The following is a 16,737-nucleotide window of genomic DNA, read 5'->3' as shown; positions in this document are numbered from 1 at the left end:
TGTTTAGCTATTTTGGGGCTATGTAGACCCAACACAGGGGAAGCCATTACCCAAAACGTCGATACAGGTAAATGCATTTTCACCATTGACCTTTAGGGGGCGCTACATGTCGACCTGGGGCTTTGCTCAAGTCGCACTAAATCAGGTTTTGTTCAGCATGAAAAACTACGCAAGTGTGCCAATTTTCACACTTCTATATCAAATAGAGACGTTTTATAGTGTCTACTGGACTATGTTGGGGTACACCCACACCATTTCAACACAGAAAACAGCTACTTAATTAAAAAAGTAGTAGGAAGGTATCCTTAATGTTTTGTACACTCAGTTTAGGTCATATTTGATAGAAATCTGGAAACACTGGACAGTTATTTTAATGAAACATTTTGCTTTACTCACCGTTGATTTTGTTCATAAAATTGTAATAGAGACTTAGCCTTGATGAATTGACGATCTTTCACTGAGACTGTTTGGAGAGACACTATGGCCTTTCAAACATTGATCTGGCTTGTCTTTCAGACATGTTCCATCCAGAAATATCCCTTCTGCTGCTGCTGTAACCACAGTGACATTCTATAAGCGTTTATAAATGTTTTGAACTGTAAATGTTCTATCACAATGACTCTATAATGTAATTGTAAAGGAAGCATTTCATTAACGGAAGCAATCTAAATGATAAAAGTCTGTTCTCTCTGTTATAATACTCCACATCACCAAAAGTATGTGGACACCCCTTCAAATTAGTGGATTTGGCTATTTCAGCTGCACCCATTGCTGACAGGTGTATAAAATCGAGCACACAGCCATGCAATCACCATAGACAAACATTGGCTGTAGAATGGCCTTACTGAAGAGCTCGGTGACTTTCAATGTGGCACCGTAATTGGATGTCATCTTTCCAACAAGTCAGTTCGTCAAATTTCTGCCCTGCTAGAGATGCCCCGGTCACCTGTAAGTGCTGTTATTGTGAAGTTGAAACATCTAGGAGCAACAACAACTCAGCCGTGACATGGTAGGCCACACAAGCTCACAGAATGGGACCGCCAAGTGCTGAAGCACGTATAAATCATCTGTCCTCGGTTGCAACACTCACTACCGAGTTCCAAACGTCAGCACAATATCTGTTTGTCGGGAGCTTCATGAAGTGGGTATCTATGGCCGAGCAGCGCAAAGCTCGCCACCATTGGACTCTGGAGCAGTGGAAATGTGTTCTCTGGAGTGATGCTTTATCACGCTTTACCATCTGGCAGTCTGACGGACTACCTGAATGCTACCTGCCCCAATGCATAGTGCAAACTGTAAAGTTTAGTGGAGGAGGAATAATGGTCTGCGGCTGTTTTTTATGGTTCGGGTTAAGCCCCTTAGTTCCAGTGAAGGGAAATATTAATGCTATGGCCTTCTAGGTGCTTCTAACTTTGTGGCAACTGTTTGGAGAAGGCCCCTTCCTGTTTCAGCATGACAATGCCTCCGTATATCAAGCAAGGTCCATACAGAAATTATTTGTCGATCGGTGTGGAAGAACTTGGACAGAGCCCTGACTGGCCTGGACAGAGCCCTGACCTCAACCCAATCAAACACCTTTGGGATGAATTGGAACACCGACTGTGACCCAGTCCTAATGGCCAAACATCAGTGCCTGACATCACTAATGCACTTGTGGCTGAATTTAATCAAGTCCCCACAGCAATTTACTTAAATTTTATTTCACCTTTATTTAACCAGGTAGGCTAGTTGAGAACAAGTTCTCATTTGCAACTGCGACCTGGCCAAGATAAAGCATAGCAGTGTGAACAGACAACAACACAGAGTTACACATGGAGTAAACTATAAACAATAAACAAGTCAATAACATAGTAGAAAAAAAGAATCTACGGTATATACATTGTGTGCAAAAGGCATGAGGAGGTAGGCAATAAATAGGCCATAGGAGTGAATAATTACAATTTAGCAGATTGTCACTGGAGTGATAAATGATCAGATGAACATGTGCAGGTAGAGATACTGGTATGCAAAAGAGCAGAAAAGTAAATAAAATAAAAACAGTATGGGGATGAGGTAGGTAAATTAGGTGGGCTATATACCGATGGACTATGTACAGCTGCAGCGATCGGTTAGCTGCTCAGATAGCAGATGTTTAAACTTGGTGAGGGAGATAAAAGTCTCCAACTTCAGAGATTTTTGCAATTCATTCCAGTCGCAGGCAGCAGAGAACTGGAAGGAAAGGCGGCCAAATGAGGTTTTGGCTTAAGGGATGATCAGTGAGATACACCTGCTGGAGCGCGTGCTACAGGTGGGTGTTGCCATCTTGACCAGTGAATTGAGATAAGGCGGAGATTTACCTAGCATAGACTTGTAGATGACCTAGAGCCAGTGGGTCTGGCGACGAACATGTTGCGAGGACCAGCCGACTAGAGCATACAGGTCGCAGTGGTGGGTGGTATAAGGTGCTTTAGTAACAAAACGGATGGCACTGTGATAAACTGCATCCAGTCTGCTGAGTAGAGTATTGGAAGCTATTTTGTAGATGACATCGCAGAAGTCGAGGATCGGTAGGATAGTCCGTTTTACTAGGGTAAGTTTTACGGCGTGAGTGAAGGAGGCTTTGTTGTGAAATAGAAAGCCGACTCTAGATTTGATTTTGGATTGGAGATGTTTGATATGAGTCTGGAAGGAGAGTTTGCAGTCTAGCCAGACACTTAGGTACTTATAGATGTCCACATTTTCTAGATCGGAACCATCCAGGTTGGTGATGCAAGTCGGGCATGCGGGTGCAGGCAGCGAACGGTTGAAAAGCATGCATTTGGTTTTACTAGCGTTTAAGAGCAGTTGGAGGCCACGGAAGGAGTGTTGTATGGCATTGAAGCTCATTTGGAGGTTAGATAGCACAGTGTCCAAGGAGGTGGATCAGGGAATCGCCCGCAGCAAGAGCAACATCATTGATATATACAGAGAAAAGAGTCGGCCCGAGAATTGAACCCTGTGGTAGCCCCATAGAGACTGCCAGAGGACCGGACAACATGACCTCCAATTTGACACACTGAACTCTGTCTGCAAAGTAGTTGGTGAACCAGGCAAGGCAGTCATCAGAAAAACCGAAGCTACTGAGTCTGTCGATAAGAATATGGTGATTGACAGAGTCGAAAGCCTTGGCTAGGTCGATGAAGACGGCTGCACAGTACTGTCTTTTATCGATGGCGGTTATGATATCGTTTAGTACCTTGAGCGTCGCTGAGGTGCACCCGTGACCGGCTCGGAAACCGGATTACACAGCGGAGAAGGTACGGTGGGATTCGAGATGGTCAGTGATCTGTTTGTTGACATGGCTTTCGAAGACCTTAGATAGGCAGGGCAGGATGTATATAGGTCTGTAACAGTTTGGTTCCAGGGTGTCTCCCCCTTTGAAGAGGGGGATGACCGCGGCAGCTTTCCAATCCTTGGGGATCTCAGATGATACGAAGGAGAGGTTGAACAGGCTGGTAATAGGGGTTGCGACAATGGCGGAGGACAGTTTCAGAAATAGAGGGTCCAGATTGTCAAGCCCAGCTGATTTGTATGGGTCCAGGTTTTGCAGCTCTTTCGGAACATCTGTTATCTGGATTTGGATAAAGGAGAAGCTGGAGAGGCTTGGGCGAGTAGCTGTGGGGGGGGGAGCTGAGCTGTTGGCCGAGGTTGGAGTAGCCAGGAGGAAGGCATGGCCAGCCGTTGAGAAAACCTTGTTGAAGTTTTCGATTATCACGGATTTATCGGTGGTGACCGTGTTACCTAGCCTCAGTGCAGTGGGCAGCTGGGAGGAGGTGCTCTTGTTCTCCATGGACTTTACAGTGTCCCAGAACTTTTTGAAGTTAGAGCTACAGGATGCAAATTTTTGTTGAAAAAGCTGGCCTTTCCTGCTTTCCTGACTGACTGGGTGTATTGGTTCCTGACTTCCATCAACAGTTGCATATCGCGGGGACTATTCGATGCTATTGCAGTCCGCCACAGGATGTTTTTGTGCTGGTCGAGGGCAGTCAAGTCTCGAGTGAACCAGGGGCTGTATCTGTTCTTAGTTGTGCATTTTTTGAACGGAGCATGCTTGTCTAAGATGGTGAGGAAGTTACTTTTAAAGAATGACCAGGCCTCCTCAACTGACGGGATGAGGTCAATATCCTTCCAGGATACCCGGGCCAGGTCGATTAGAAAGGCCTGCTCGCAGAAGTGTTTTAGGGAGCGTTTGACAGTGATGAGGGGTGGTCATTTGACCGCGGACCCGTAGCGGATACAGGCAATGAAGCAGTGAGAAAATAAGAAAAAATGTAAATGTTATACCAGAATTTTGCTACACTGTAATGGGCAAGACTGGAGTGCCAGCTAAATCTAATCACAGCAGATGAGTGTTGCAGTGTTTCATACTGGGTACATTACTATATTTTAATTCTCAGCTGAATAGTTTAGCAATTTAGTCGACTGAAAATAAGCTTGCATTATAACTTCAGTATAGAATGTGTCTTGATGGAACTTGTGACCTTCAGTTAAATCACAGAGAGATGTTATTTAGATACTTTTTTGAATGTTCTAATATTGAAAAACAGTTATTGAAATGCCTTGAACTTGCAGTGTATAGAACAGAGCGGTTTCTCAGAAGAACAAAGTGTTAAGGGGTCCCCACGCAAAAAGAGATGATAAGCTATTCATGCGGATTTATTTCTTCACAAAAAGGCAGAACATTTGATTTTGTCATTGTCTGCGATGCCCTATCTGATTTAATTTCAGATTCACTCATTACTCAAGGAGCCCATCTGTGTCTGCTCTTCCTTGTTGCTTTACTGAAACTCTTCACTTCTGCCAAGCCTCTGGATAAGGCTGTGACAGTTACACAGCTGTAGTCACTGCTAAGCACCCATGTTGCCAGGCAGCACTGTAATACACAAGTGACAATCACCGGTCATCAAAGTGAGATTGCTTTTTACCAAATCACACATGTCCCACTGTGCCAGAATCACATCTTGCTCTCTATTCAACCTTTAATCAGAATGGGTTTTTGATAAGGAGAGATTCAGAATTCATTTAGCACTCCCACGCATCTCTGCACAAACACAAGCCGTATGGACAGACACTGCAAACAGTTGATTACTGTGCCGTTGTCTGTAAGGAGGGCAGTAGTGCTGGGGGAAATGGGCAGGTTTATTAAGTACAGGTCCCAAAGGAGATCTCTTGCCTCTTTCTCTTCAACCTCAGGTTCCTTTCCCCAAGGTTACTGTGATGGTTTAGAGCCAAATGTTACAGGTAGAGAGCTAGGCAGATGTTGGTGTCCACCATCACCCACCACCATCCCCCCCAGCCCTGCTTCCAGCTGAAATCTCTGCATTCTACAATACATCTGATCGCCTGTTCAAAAACAGAAAAAAGAGACTAGGTAAAGGCAAATAATATACTTTGAAATACTGTGGTCTATTGAAAAACTGTCTTGAAAGGTAGCATTGCCAAATAAATATTTTATCTGGTTTGTGGAGAAGTCTTGAAGAAAAAGAAAAAAAGCTCAGTGACAACTCTAACTCAAATTCAAACTAATTTAAAGTTGCAGCGCCCTGAATGACCCATCTGACAGTGTCTCACTGTGTGTTTTTGGGACTTCGGGGAAAACAAAGCTATCAGAAGTGGAATATGAATTCAGAACTGGCTTTATTACATCATTGTGAGCACAGGGTTATCTTGACTCCTAGGACATTAACACACAATACCAGTGTTTAAGTGGTGCCGGCAGAGCAGAACTAATGCTTTGTGTCTGAGTGTCATCTCTCAGTTCTCCGTACCTCCGAAGGGCAGCAGCACCAATCTACCAGCTCAGCTAGGATTTGCTGGAACAGATCTCCCATCGCGAAACATCCTCCCCCATAGGATTGCAAAGAGAGGGTATATAGCTGAAAACTTTTGGTATTCTATCACAAGACATCTAGTGGCCCTATTGGGTACTTCAGATTATCACAGGTGTCTGTAATTATCTCTGGCCCTCTGTGTGGCCTTAATGAAAAATATATTAAATAATTAAATAAGATGATTTTCGAATAAAAAAATAGAATGACATGTTTTGGCGTCAAACTTTGTGGCAGTTGTGAAAAGTTGGAAGAGAGTTGCAGAGTTAATAAAAAAATAATACCATTGTTGATTAGATGCTTTTTTCATTAGTTTGGCTATTTTCTCTTGAACCATATGACTTATCCACTGGAAACTCATGTACAATATGGACACAGATTAAAAAAAACATATATACTATATATCAGTCAATAAAAAAAAGTTTTCAAGTATAAATGACTAGTTACGATAAATTGCCATGGATTTTCTCTTAATTACCAAAATTACTGTAGATTCCGTTAACCCTACTACCATGAGACAACATAATATTAATTCCCAAAGAATAAGTCCATATGATTTTTAAAGTGCCCACACTCTCGATTTATGATAAGGTGAAGCCAGAGTACTTCTGAAGCTGGTCTTTTGAGGCAAATTGCTGGATGAGGTACTTGTGGGTAGTCATTCATAGCAAGGCGTCTGAGGTAAAATGCAGGGTAGTGAAATGCCTTATCTTCCCTCCAGCCTATACAAGAGTGCTGGTGTAGAGATAAGAACTGATTCTATTCACATGCTCTAAGGCGGGGAGATGCAGTACAGTGATTTCTGTCTCAAATTACTGGTTATGGGGCACTTCTCTCCAATATGGGCCTTCAAGCGCATGTCATTTCCAAACTGTTGACTGGATGCTCATAAATAGCTTTACTTATAGAGGAAAGTGACGTTTTTTTGTATTTTTTTGTCAAAGCAGTCTGTCAAAGCAAAACAGATGTTGAGCCACACTGCAGATTCTTATTCACATCAACTGTTTCATTTGCTAATTGTTCTCAATTTAGTGACTTTTTCTGCACTTTAGCTTCAGGAACAGAACGTTACTCTCTTTTCATTCAATTCACAGGTCCAAGGGCTTAATCAAGGAGGCCATTCTTGACAACGACTTCATGAAGAACCTTGAGCTTTCTCAGATCCAAGAGATCGTTGACTGCATGTACCCAGTTGAATATGCCACAGACAGCTGCATCATCAAAGAAGGGGATGTGGGCTCATTGGTGTATGTGATGGAAGGTAAGCATTGTGCAAAAAGTCAGCCATGTTAACTTCCCTTCGCCTTTTTGAACTTTCCAGTTCTTAGAGGAACCCCTCTGAAAAGGACATTGAGGAACACATTTGTAAAGGTTCAAACTAGAAACTTTTTTGTGATGGGAGTGGTTACATTTTTAAACCTTTCTAATAATATATTGTAGAGGTGGCAGCCTATCAGATTGGAGGCGTGGCTTTCAGATAGTTACTTTTGGCCACCTGTTACAGTAAATGTCATTCCTGTTCATGTTAAGTTAATTGACTAACAATGGGTCCTTGAGGAACTCCAGGGGTTCCTCAAGTCACCACTAAGAGTGAACTGTATCTACTGTGGGACTTTCATGGTTAAGACCTTCTGTTCACATCCCTGTTATTCATCACCAGTTTAGATCTAGAAACAATGACCTACAGTAAAGATGCATTTCCAGGAAGTGAATGAACGGTCCTCTGCTGGGCTGTAAATTCACCAGTTTGTCCACCTGTGAGAAATCAGCCATTAATGAAGGAATGGCGTGAATCCATCAAGGCCAGAGGGGATAGCGTAGCTAGCATTAGCCATGATTCATGTCAACCGTTTCAGGTTTGTTTGCGACACAGTTTCGTAACCACTGAAATGTCATGATTTCTTATGTCATGTTCATTCAGCAGAGCCAGAGCAAAACATTTATAATTAAGTGGGATTTGTAAGGTGTGCACTTCACTGCGTTGTATGGGTTTTGACTGAAAGCTATTCTGAATGTAACGACCTCACAAGACAAGAAGTTGCTAGATCCCTCCTGCTAACTGGGCAACTTTTGCGATTTTTTGTTGTTGTCTGAATGAGGGAAATGCTGTAGATTATGAGGACTCGATGTAGTTTGAAAGATGAGAGGTTGAGGATTATAAATACAGCCGAACACCAATGAGTCCAACTGTGCACTTCACATTTCCATATCATAAAACTCATGTCATATAAAGTGTCAACACTTATGATCATTATGTTTATGTACAGCTAAAAGATAAGATGACATAGCGTCATAGCCTGGGTTGTTCTGAACAGAATGAGCCTATGTTTGTCTACTGTGAATCAAATAATTGTGTGATGGCGGGGATGCAGGGTTGTGTTCCAAACAAAACAACTGCAAGTGTGCTTGCTGTAGTTCCTCAACGGCACAATGTGCCCAAATAAGCACCTCATAGTTGAAGACTATAAAAGTGCATTGAAATGACTTAGGAACTGTGCACACTCTGGAGAAGTTAGTCCTCTCACTCAAACTCTTGTAAATGTTTTGTCTTATGTTGCACCTACCCCATGTCATGACCGACCATGAGAATCCAAATAGGTCAGATCAGGTTTGCAATGACTAACTTCAATCAGACCCCTTTTCACCCGTAGAGAGGGTAGGATAGAACTAGTGGGGATTAACAACTCACGTCCTGTTGTAAATCAATAGAGAAGATCCAGGCCTGTGCTCTCCAAATTCACCAAAAGTAATGTGTTTTGTCTCAACATTCTTTTTCCCACTGAAACTCTAACACGTTCAAAAGCGAATACTGGAACAATATTTCTAATGTAGAACGTGGGGAATGGTTAGAGGCAATCTATAGGACACTAATGTAATTTTGTTTGTTATTTTGTGATGTCACTAAAAATGTTATAAAGGAAATACTGCAACTCGGAAAGTATACCCACTACGTGGATGAAGTTTCCATATTATGGGAAATTATGAAAGTGTTTTTGTTAAGAGAGGGATATGATTTGAGAAGCTATAAGAGATCATTATTTTCCATAACTTTGCACAGTGAGTAATCACCTCCCTGGAGTGAGGTCAAAACAGCCGGAACATTCGAGCAAGAGGTTAAAACGAAGCGTTAAGAAAAAACCCAAAGCAGACCAGAAATGTGTGAAGCTGCAGCTGCGCGTTTAAAATGGTTTGAACTTTGAATCTCAACATGTGCTGGAGACGATAAACTCACATCCCGGACAATCATTGGTACGATGAATAACAGTCTTTAGATGAATGTTAAAGTCAATTCACATTTACCAGGAATCTTCTCATGTTACTAATGTAGCCAGAATATTTTCAGATTTTGTTATCAACAAATGCGGCGAAAAGTACAGTAAATGTAAAATGCACATGAAATCAACAGTGTAATGTTTGGATTCAGTCTTAAGCCAGGTGAACTGTTGTGTACTCACCTTTGGTCTAATCATTTCCCCATTATATCCAAACTGTTCCCTTTCAATTGCTACCATGGTTATTCATATGATTTTCATATGTCTACTGTAAGAAACGTTTAAATTTAGACCTGTCCATAGAGGCCAATTCCCACAACTGTAAAGGGTTAAGGAGTCATAACCAGTATGTGGCTATTTTTGTTCCAAATAGCTTTTGTCCCAATATTAAATGGTTCAGTTGTTACATACCATTATGGGGAACTTTACTGAAAGATCCTGTTCTCAGAGGAACTGGGTGATTTTTTGGCACAGACATTGCTGTTGAAAAGAAGACTTAAAAAGCCTCTTTACACCAGTTTCTTCTTCCCAGCTCCTTTTAGTTTCTTTGTTTCCTATCTTGATACCACAAGGAGCACTCTGATAACATGCTTTATGTACTTGACAGAAATGACAGAGAAAATCCTTCTCCAAGTCTACTGAATGCCATGAGTGGTTCTTAGTCCCTCTGTTATTCTGTATAAGTATGCTTACTTACTTGGCTTAAGCTGTCATTGTGCCACACTCTGCCATTGATTACGAGTAATCAAGACAAATACCTTAATCTAAGCAAAGGCGCCCACTACGGCCGAGCAGAGTTGAGCAGGGAGGGAAGCTGCCTTGATGCGGTTCAATGTGTCCCCGTCGATGGAGCCATGAGGGACCAGTGGATTTGCTAATGGGAAGAAAATGGATTCTTAGAGAAGTTATTCTCCTGTCTGATGGGATTCACCTTGAATGTGCTCCTCAGCGCTACTATACCTCCAACATCACGTCATTGGCACGCCTCCCAAGCCTGGTTCTCGACGAGGCTAACACAATGGTAACACCCGAGGAAAAGTTATCAGAAAAAAAGTGAATTTCTTGTGAAATGAAAATGATAAAAACTAATTTGAGGAATAATGAATTTATTTTGGGGGTTCATTGTAGGTCATTGACTTCTTTAGAGTGTATGGACAAACCCCATGAAGTAGACTTCCCTTTGAGCTACTTTCTCCAAGCACACCCAGCTGTGCCGTATTTATTTGTACACCTGTGTTGAACTATATTAATCCACAGGCAGAGCTTTTCAACGTTTGGACATTTTTACTTTTTTTAATCAGCAGGGCATCTTGCTCAGTGCGGCGTTGACTACGGGCACCAGACACAAAATGGGTCAGCTAAAATAAACAGAGCTTTTCAATTAGCAACAGATTCATAGCCTAACTGAGCCTTCTGGGCAAGGAAACAGACCACAGTATCTGTCTGTCCTCTGGCAGTTCCAAATTTGATTTGTCTTACTGCTTCTGTTCCTCCATTAAAATAACAGATAATAATAATAATAATAATGAATTAAACTTTTATGACAAAGCTTTTCATTACAAAGTGCTTTAAGTGCTTATAAAACATGTAATTCTGACAAACCTAAACATGTAGAAGATCATGGCAGGCAGGGTAGTTTATTATGGCTTTGAGCAGTCAGCATCAGGAGGAAGGCTAGTTTAGAGGCAGTTTGGAGATTAAATGGAGGAGGGTCACATCCAGGGGGGTTCAGACTGGTCCAGAGCCTACAACACTAGAAATGCATTGGTCTCATTGACGTGTATAATGTCAAAACCCTATTTTGCTTTTGATAATGTATTAAATGTGCACTATGCAGAAATCACTCCTCCATTTCATGTTTGTTAAAATTCTAATTGTTTGCCTAATTTCAGTTTGTGACAAAACAAGCAATCATGGTGTAGACAATCCTTTTCCCCCTCTATACCACTGTGAAATATATTTTCCATAACCAAAAAGATAGTATTTTCAGCTTTTTGAAGCTGATATATAAAACCGAACGTAAAAGACTAAAAAACTCAACTTAAAAACGAGAAGCATAGAAATAGCTCACCTAGAACAGATCTACCACTTCTTAGACTTTCTTTCAACGAGAATCACAGATCTATAACACACATTTCTAAGAGAATTTGATCGGGTCGCCGAAAAGTTACATATTGCTGCTTTAAACTCATTAATGAGGTTCATGTTGTATAAATGAAGTGGGATTGAATGTTTTCCCTGAATACTAAATCTATCACGTAGATCCTTGATTAATGATGTATTTACCATGAACACACGACACCTCTGACATGCGTCTCTATACGCTGTGGATAGATCTTTCTAGACACGAAAAGGATCAAGGTTTAGCAGACGGGGCCTCTCCATTAGACTCTATGGAACAGAGAAGAATAAGTAGTCTCACTGCAACTGTCAATTAAATAATGGCCTCGTCACTATTACTGGACGTTAATTGGAAGAAATATCCTGGCTAATGCGCCTGCTCTCCCGAGAACAGCTATCTAGCGTTGGACACAAATAAATGACAAGTAGAAACCCATTGATATTCTAACACAGCACAGCTAGCTAATGAAGTGTTCGCCTCACTGAAGAACAAAATGGAAATAGAGAACATTTTTGTGCGTGAGTGTTTGACACTTTGGGTTTTCTGTGCCCCAGACAGGAATAAACATCCTCAGCCTTTTCCCAGTCTTTTTTTATTGGCCTGTTAAACCCACAGATGGACTCCAAATATAATGTGAGATGTAAACAGGAAGAGGAAATGACCCGAAAGAGATTCTGATGATGATAAGGCGCTATACTTGGGTGATTTTTAAATAGGATACCACCGTGAAAAACTCATCAATTCTGTTTTCATAATGGGCACAGAATGTAGTGGATATTTGCTCTCTCAGCCAACAAGTTACACTTTACAGTCATAAACTAAATGCAGCCAAGCTGTCTCAACATGGATTTGGTTGCATAGCAACGTGCTGGATCCTCATCCTTTGGCAATGTTGTTTATTAACATCCACATTAATATGCAAAAGCCCAGCTGAACCGAGACCTGGAGTTTTATGCTACAGTATATCCAATGGACTGAGAGGGTTTGAAGTAAACAATTTAGGCTAATGTAATGGATGAATATACTGTATGTAAAGTATTTGCTATAAGAGAACTCAAGTCATAGCCTACTTGGACAGCAGCCAGGTGATGTCATTTTCTATACTGAGGAAAACACACACCTGAATTTGTCAGGTGCAATGCACTTCTGCTCCAATGCAAATGATTAATTAAAAGTTACAACCAACAATGTTTTGGCAGCTAGCTGATAAAGATGCACTGCGTGAGAAATGAAGAGTTTATTTCCAAAACCCTATTTTTATTGCTTGTGGGTATATTCATGTGCGTGTAAAATATGACTGTTCTCAGATTTTAATTAATAGATTTTTAGATGTGTATGATTATTATTTATTTTTTAGCAAAACACTATGTAATCTTTGTTTAGCTGGAATGGAAGCTATATTTGACTGTGTTATGTGGTTGTCTCACCTAGCTATCTTAAGATGAATGCACTTACTGTATGTCGCTCTGGATAAGAGCATCTGCTAAGTGACAAAGTCAAGATCTCATATTACTGTATTGAATTATTATTATTTTTTTAAAATATTGATGTCAAAAATGTATAATTTATACACAGTGTACAAAACATTAAGGACACCTGCTCTTTCCATTACATAGACTGACCAGGTGAATCCAGGTGAACGCTATGTTCCCTGTTAAATCCACTTCAATCAGTGTAGATGAAGGTGTGGAGTTAAAGAAGGATTTTTGTTAAAGCAAGGCCCCTGAACACTTGTGTATTTTCTGCACTATGCAATGATATGGGCAGCGACCATGTAACTCTTTTACAACATACAGAAGTGCGTTGGTAATCAAGAGGCGAAGTATTGACACATTATTTTTAATTGAGAGACGAGCTTAAAGTTTTTTTTACTGACCATAATTTTCACTTGTCTGACCGCTTGCATGATGACGAGTCTCACACAACTGGCCTATCTGGGTGATGCTTTTTCTTACTTGAATGATCTGAATCTAGGATTACAGGGAGTCTCTGCAACTATATTCAATGCGCTGTACAAAATTGGGGCTATGATTAAGAAGTTGGAGCTCATCTCTGTCTGCATTAATAAGGACAACACACAGGTCTTTCCAACATTGTATGATTTTTCTATGCAAATGAACTCAATGTTCAATGTCAAATGTGATATAGCGAAGCACCTGAGTGAGTTGAGTGCGCGATTCGCAGGTACATTCCAGAAATGGATAACACAAACAACTGGATTCATTATCCCTTTCATTCATTTTTTGGGGGTGAATATAGGTTTTCTCCCCAATTTCGTGGTATCCAATTGTTTTATTAGCTACTATCTTGTCTCATCGCTACAACTCCCGTACGGGCTCGGGAGAGACGAAGGTTGAAAGTCATGCGTCCTCCGATACACAACCCAACCAAGCCACACTGCTCGGATCCAACCCGGAAGCCAACCCGGAAGCCAGCCGCACCAATGTGTCGGAAAAAACACTGTGCACCTGGTAACCTTGGTTAGCGTGCACTGCGCCCGGCCCGCCACAGGAGTCGCTGCCTTGATGAGACAAGGATATCCCTACCGGCCAAGCCCTCCCTAACCCGGACGACGCTAGGCCAATTGTGCGTAGCCCCACGGACCTCCCGGTCGCGGCCAGTTGCAACAGAGCCTGGGCGCGAACCCAAAGTCTCTGGTGGCACAGCTGGCGCTGCAGTACAGCGCCCTTAACCACTGCGCCACCCGGGAGGCTGAAAATTTAATTTAATCAGAAGCCACTGACAGATTTCTGGATTGGGCTGCGCTCAAAGTTTTCTGCCTTGACAAACCGCGCTGTTAAGACACTGATGCTCGGCCCTCACTATCATGAAAACTAAATACAGGCACAGACTGTGTCTGGAAAATTATTTAAGACTGAGACGCTCTCCAATACAACATTGCTGTAACGGCTCTCGTTTGTAGAAGGAAGACTAGACCAAGGCGCAGCGTGGTAGGAGTACATCGTCTTTTTATTGATGACACCAAAACGTAATAATAAAGACAAAAAAACGAAAGCGCACAGTTCTGTAAGGCTAAGAAACTAAACAGAAAACAAGATCCCACAAAACCCAAAAGGAAAATGACAATGTACAGCGGGGAGTATTTGATTCACTGCCGATTTTGCAGGTTTTCCTACTTACAAAACATGTAATTTTTTTATCATAGGTACACTTCAACTGTGAGAGACTAAATATTTAAAAAATCACATTGTATGGTTTTTAAATAATTAATTTGCATTTTATTGCATGACATAAGTATTTGATACATCAGAAAAGCAGAACTTAATATTTGGTACAGAAACCTTTGTTTGCAATTACAGAGATCATACGTTTCCTGTAGTTCATGACCAGGTTTGCACACACTGCAGCAGGGATTTTGGCCCACTCCTCCATACATATCTTCTCCAGATCCTTCAGGTTTCGGGGCTGTCACTGGGCAATACGGATTTTCAGCTCCCTCCAAAGATTTTCTATTGGGTTCAGGTCCGGAGACTGGCTAGGCCACTCCAGGACCTTGAGATGCTTCTTACGGAGCCACTCCTTAGTTGCCCTGGCTGTGTGTTTCAGGTCGTTGTCATGCTGGAAGACCCAGCCACAACCTGTCTTCAATGCTCTTAATGAAGGAAGGAGGTTGTTGGCCAAGATCTTGCGATACATGGCCCCACCCATCCTCCCCTCAGCACGGTGCAGTCGTCCTGTCCACTTTGCTGAAAAGCATCCCCCCAAAGAATGATGTTTCCACCTCCATGCTTCACGGTTGGGATGGTGTTCTTGGGGTTGTACTCATCCTTCTTCTTCACTCCAAACACGGCGAGTGGAGTTTAAACCAAAAAGCGCTATTTTTGTCTCATCAGACCACATGACCTTCTCCCATTCCTCCTCTGGATCATCCAGATGGTCATCGGCAAACTTCAGACATGCCTGGACATGCGCTGGCTTGAGCAGGGGGACCTTGCGTGCGCTGCAGGATTTTAATCCATGACAGCGTAGTGTATTACTAATGGTTTTCTTTGAGACTGTGGTCCCAGCTCTCTTCAGGTCATTGACCAGGTCCTGCCGTGTAGTTCTGGGCTGATCCCTCACCTTCCTCATGATCATTGATGCCCCATGAGGTGAGATCTTGCATGGAGCCCCAGACCGAAGGTGATTGACCGTCATCTTGACCTTCTTCCATTTTCTAATAATTGCACCAACAGTTGTTGCCTTCTCACCAAGCTGCTTGCCTATTGTCCTGTAGCCCATCCCAGCCTTGTGCAGGTCTACAATTTTATCGCTGATGTCCTTACACAGCTCTCTGGTCTTGGCCATTGTGGAGAGGTTGGAGTCTGTTTGATTGAGTGTGTGGACAGGTGTCTTTTATACAGGTAACGAGTTCAAACCGGTGCTGTTAATACAGGTAATGAGTTGAGAACAGGAGGACTTCTTAAAGAAAAACTAACTGGTCTGTGAGAGCCGGAATTCTTACTGGTTGGTAGGTGATCAAATACTTATGTCATGCAATAAAATGCAAATTAATTATTTAAAAATCATACAATGTGATTTTCTGGATTTTTGTTTTAGATTCCGTCTCTCACAGTTGAACTGTTCTGCCTGACCTGAGCCCTAGGACCATGCCTCAGGACTACCTGGCATGATGTCTCCTTGAGGTCCCCAGTCAACCTGGCCGTGCTGCTCCTCCAGTTTAAACTGTTCTGCCTGCGGCTATGGAATCCTGACCTGTTCACCAGACGTGCTACCTTTTCCAGACCTATTATTTGACCATGCTGGTCATTTATGAACATTTGAACATCTTGTCCATGTTCTGTTATAATCTCCACCCGGCACAGCCAGAAGAGGACTGGCCACCCCTAATAGCCTGGTTCCTCTCTAAGTTTCTTCTTAGGTTTTGGCCTTTCTAGGGAGTTTTTCCTAGCCAACGTGCTTCAACACCTGCATTGCTTGCTGTTTGGGGTTTTAGGCTGGGTTTCTGTACAGCACTTTGAAATATCAGTTGATGTACGAAGGGCTATATAAATACATTTGATTTGATTTACCTATGATAAAGATTACAGACCTCTACATGCTTTGTAAGTAGGAACACCTGCAAAATCGTCAGTGTATCAAATACTTGTTCTCCCCACTGTATATATGAACCCCAGTCAGAGACAACGATAGACAGCTGCCTCTGATTGGAAACCACACTCGGCCAAAAACAAAGAAATAGAAAACGTAGACTTTCCCACCCAAGTCACACCCTGACCTAACCAAACACAGAGAATAATAAGGATCTCTAAGGTCCCTTCTCGTTAACCTGTGATGAGTTATTCACAATTTTTGATGAACAAATACATTTTTTTGTTCGATGTTTAAATAAAGAGCAAATCTATTGATTAGTATTGTATTATATTTTGTGCCCTGGTTCTATAAAATCTCTTTGTCACTTCCCACGAGCCGGGTTGTGACAAGAACTCACACTCATTCTTATGTAATAAATGTATTGTGTAGTGTGTGTGTGGTA

General features: G+C 41.9%; 1 protein-coding gene across 4 annotated transcripts in view; it reads left to right on the top strand.

The window, feature by feature from the left end:
- LOC115106350 (cGMP-dependent protein kinase 1-like) overlaps positions 1-16,737 on the top strand; it is a 223,847-nt gene that overhangs the window by 17,261 nt on the left and 189,849 nt on the right. For all 4 annotated transcript variants that reach the window (XM_029628986.2, XM_029628985.2, XM_029628983.2 and 1 more), the window contains exon 2: positions 6,941-7,107. In XM_029628986.2, coding sequence (XP_029484846.1) covers positions 6,941-7,107 — 167 coding nt within the window. The remainder of the gene's footprint in view (positions 1-6,940; positions 7,108-16,737) is intronic.

This window comes from Oncorhynchus nerka, linkage group LG23, assembly GCF_034236695.1.
Source record: "Oncorhynchus nerka isolate Pitt River linkage group LG23, Oner_Uvic_2.0, whole genome shotgun sequence".
Lineage (NCBI taxonomy): Eukaryota > Metazoa > Chordata > Actinopteri > Salmoniformes > Salmonidae > Oncorhynchus > Oncorhynchus nerka.
This window is presented reverse-complemented; position numbering and strand designations above follow the sequence as displayed.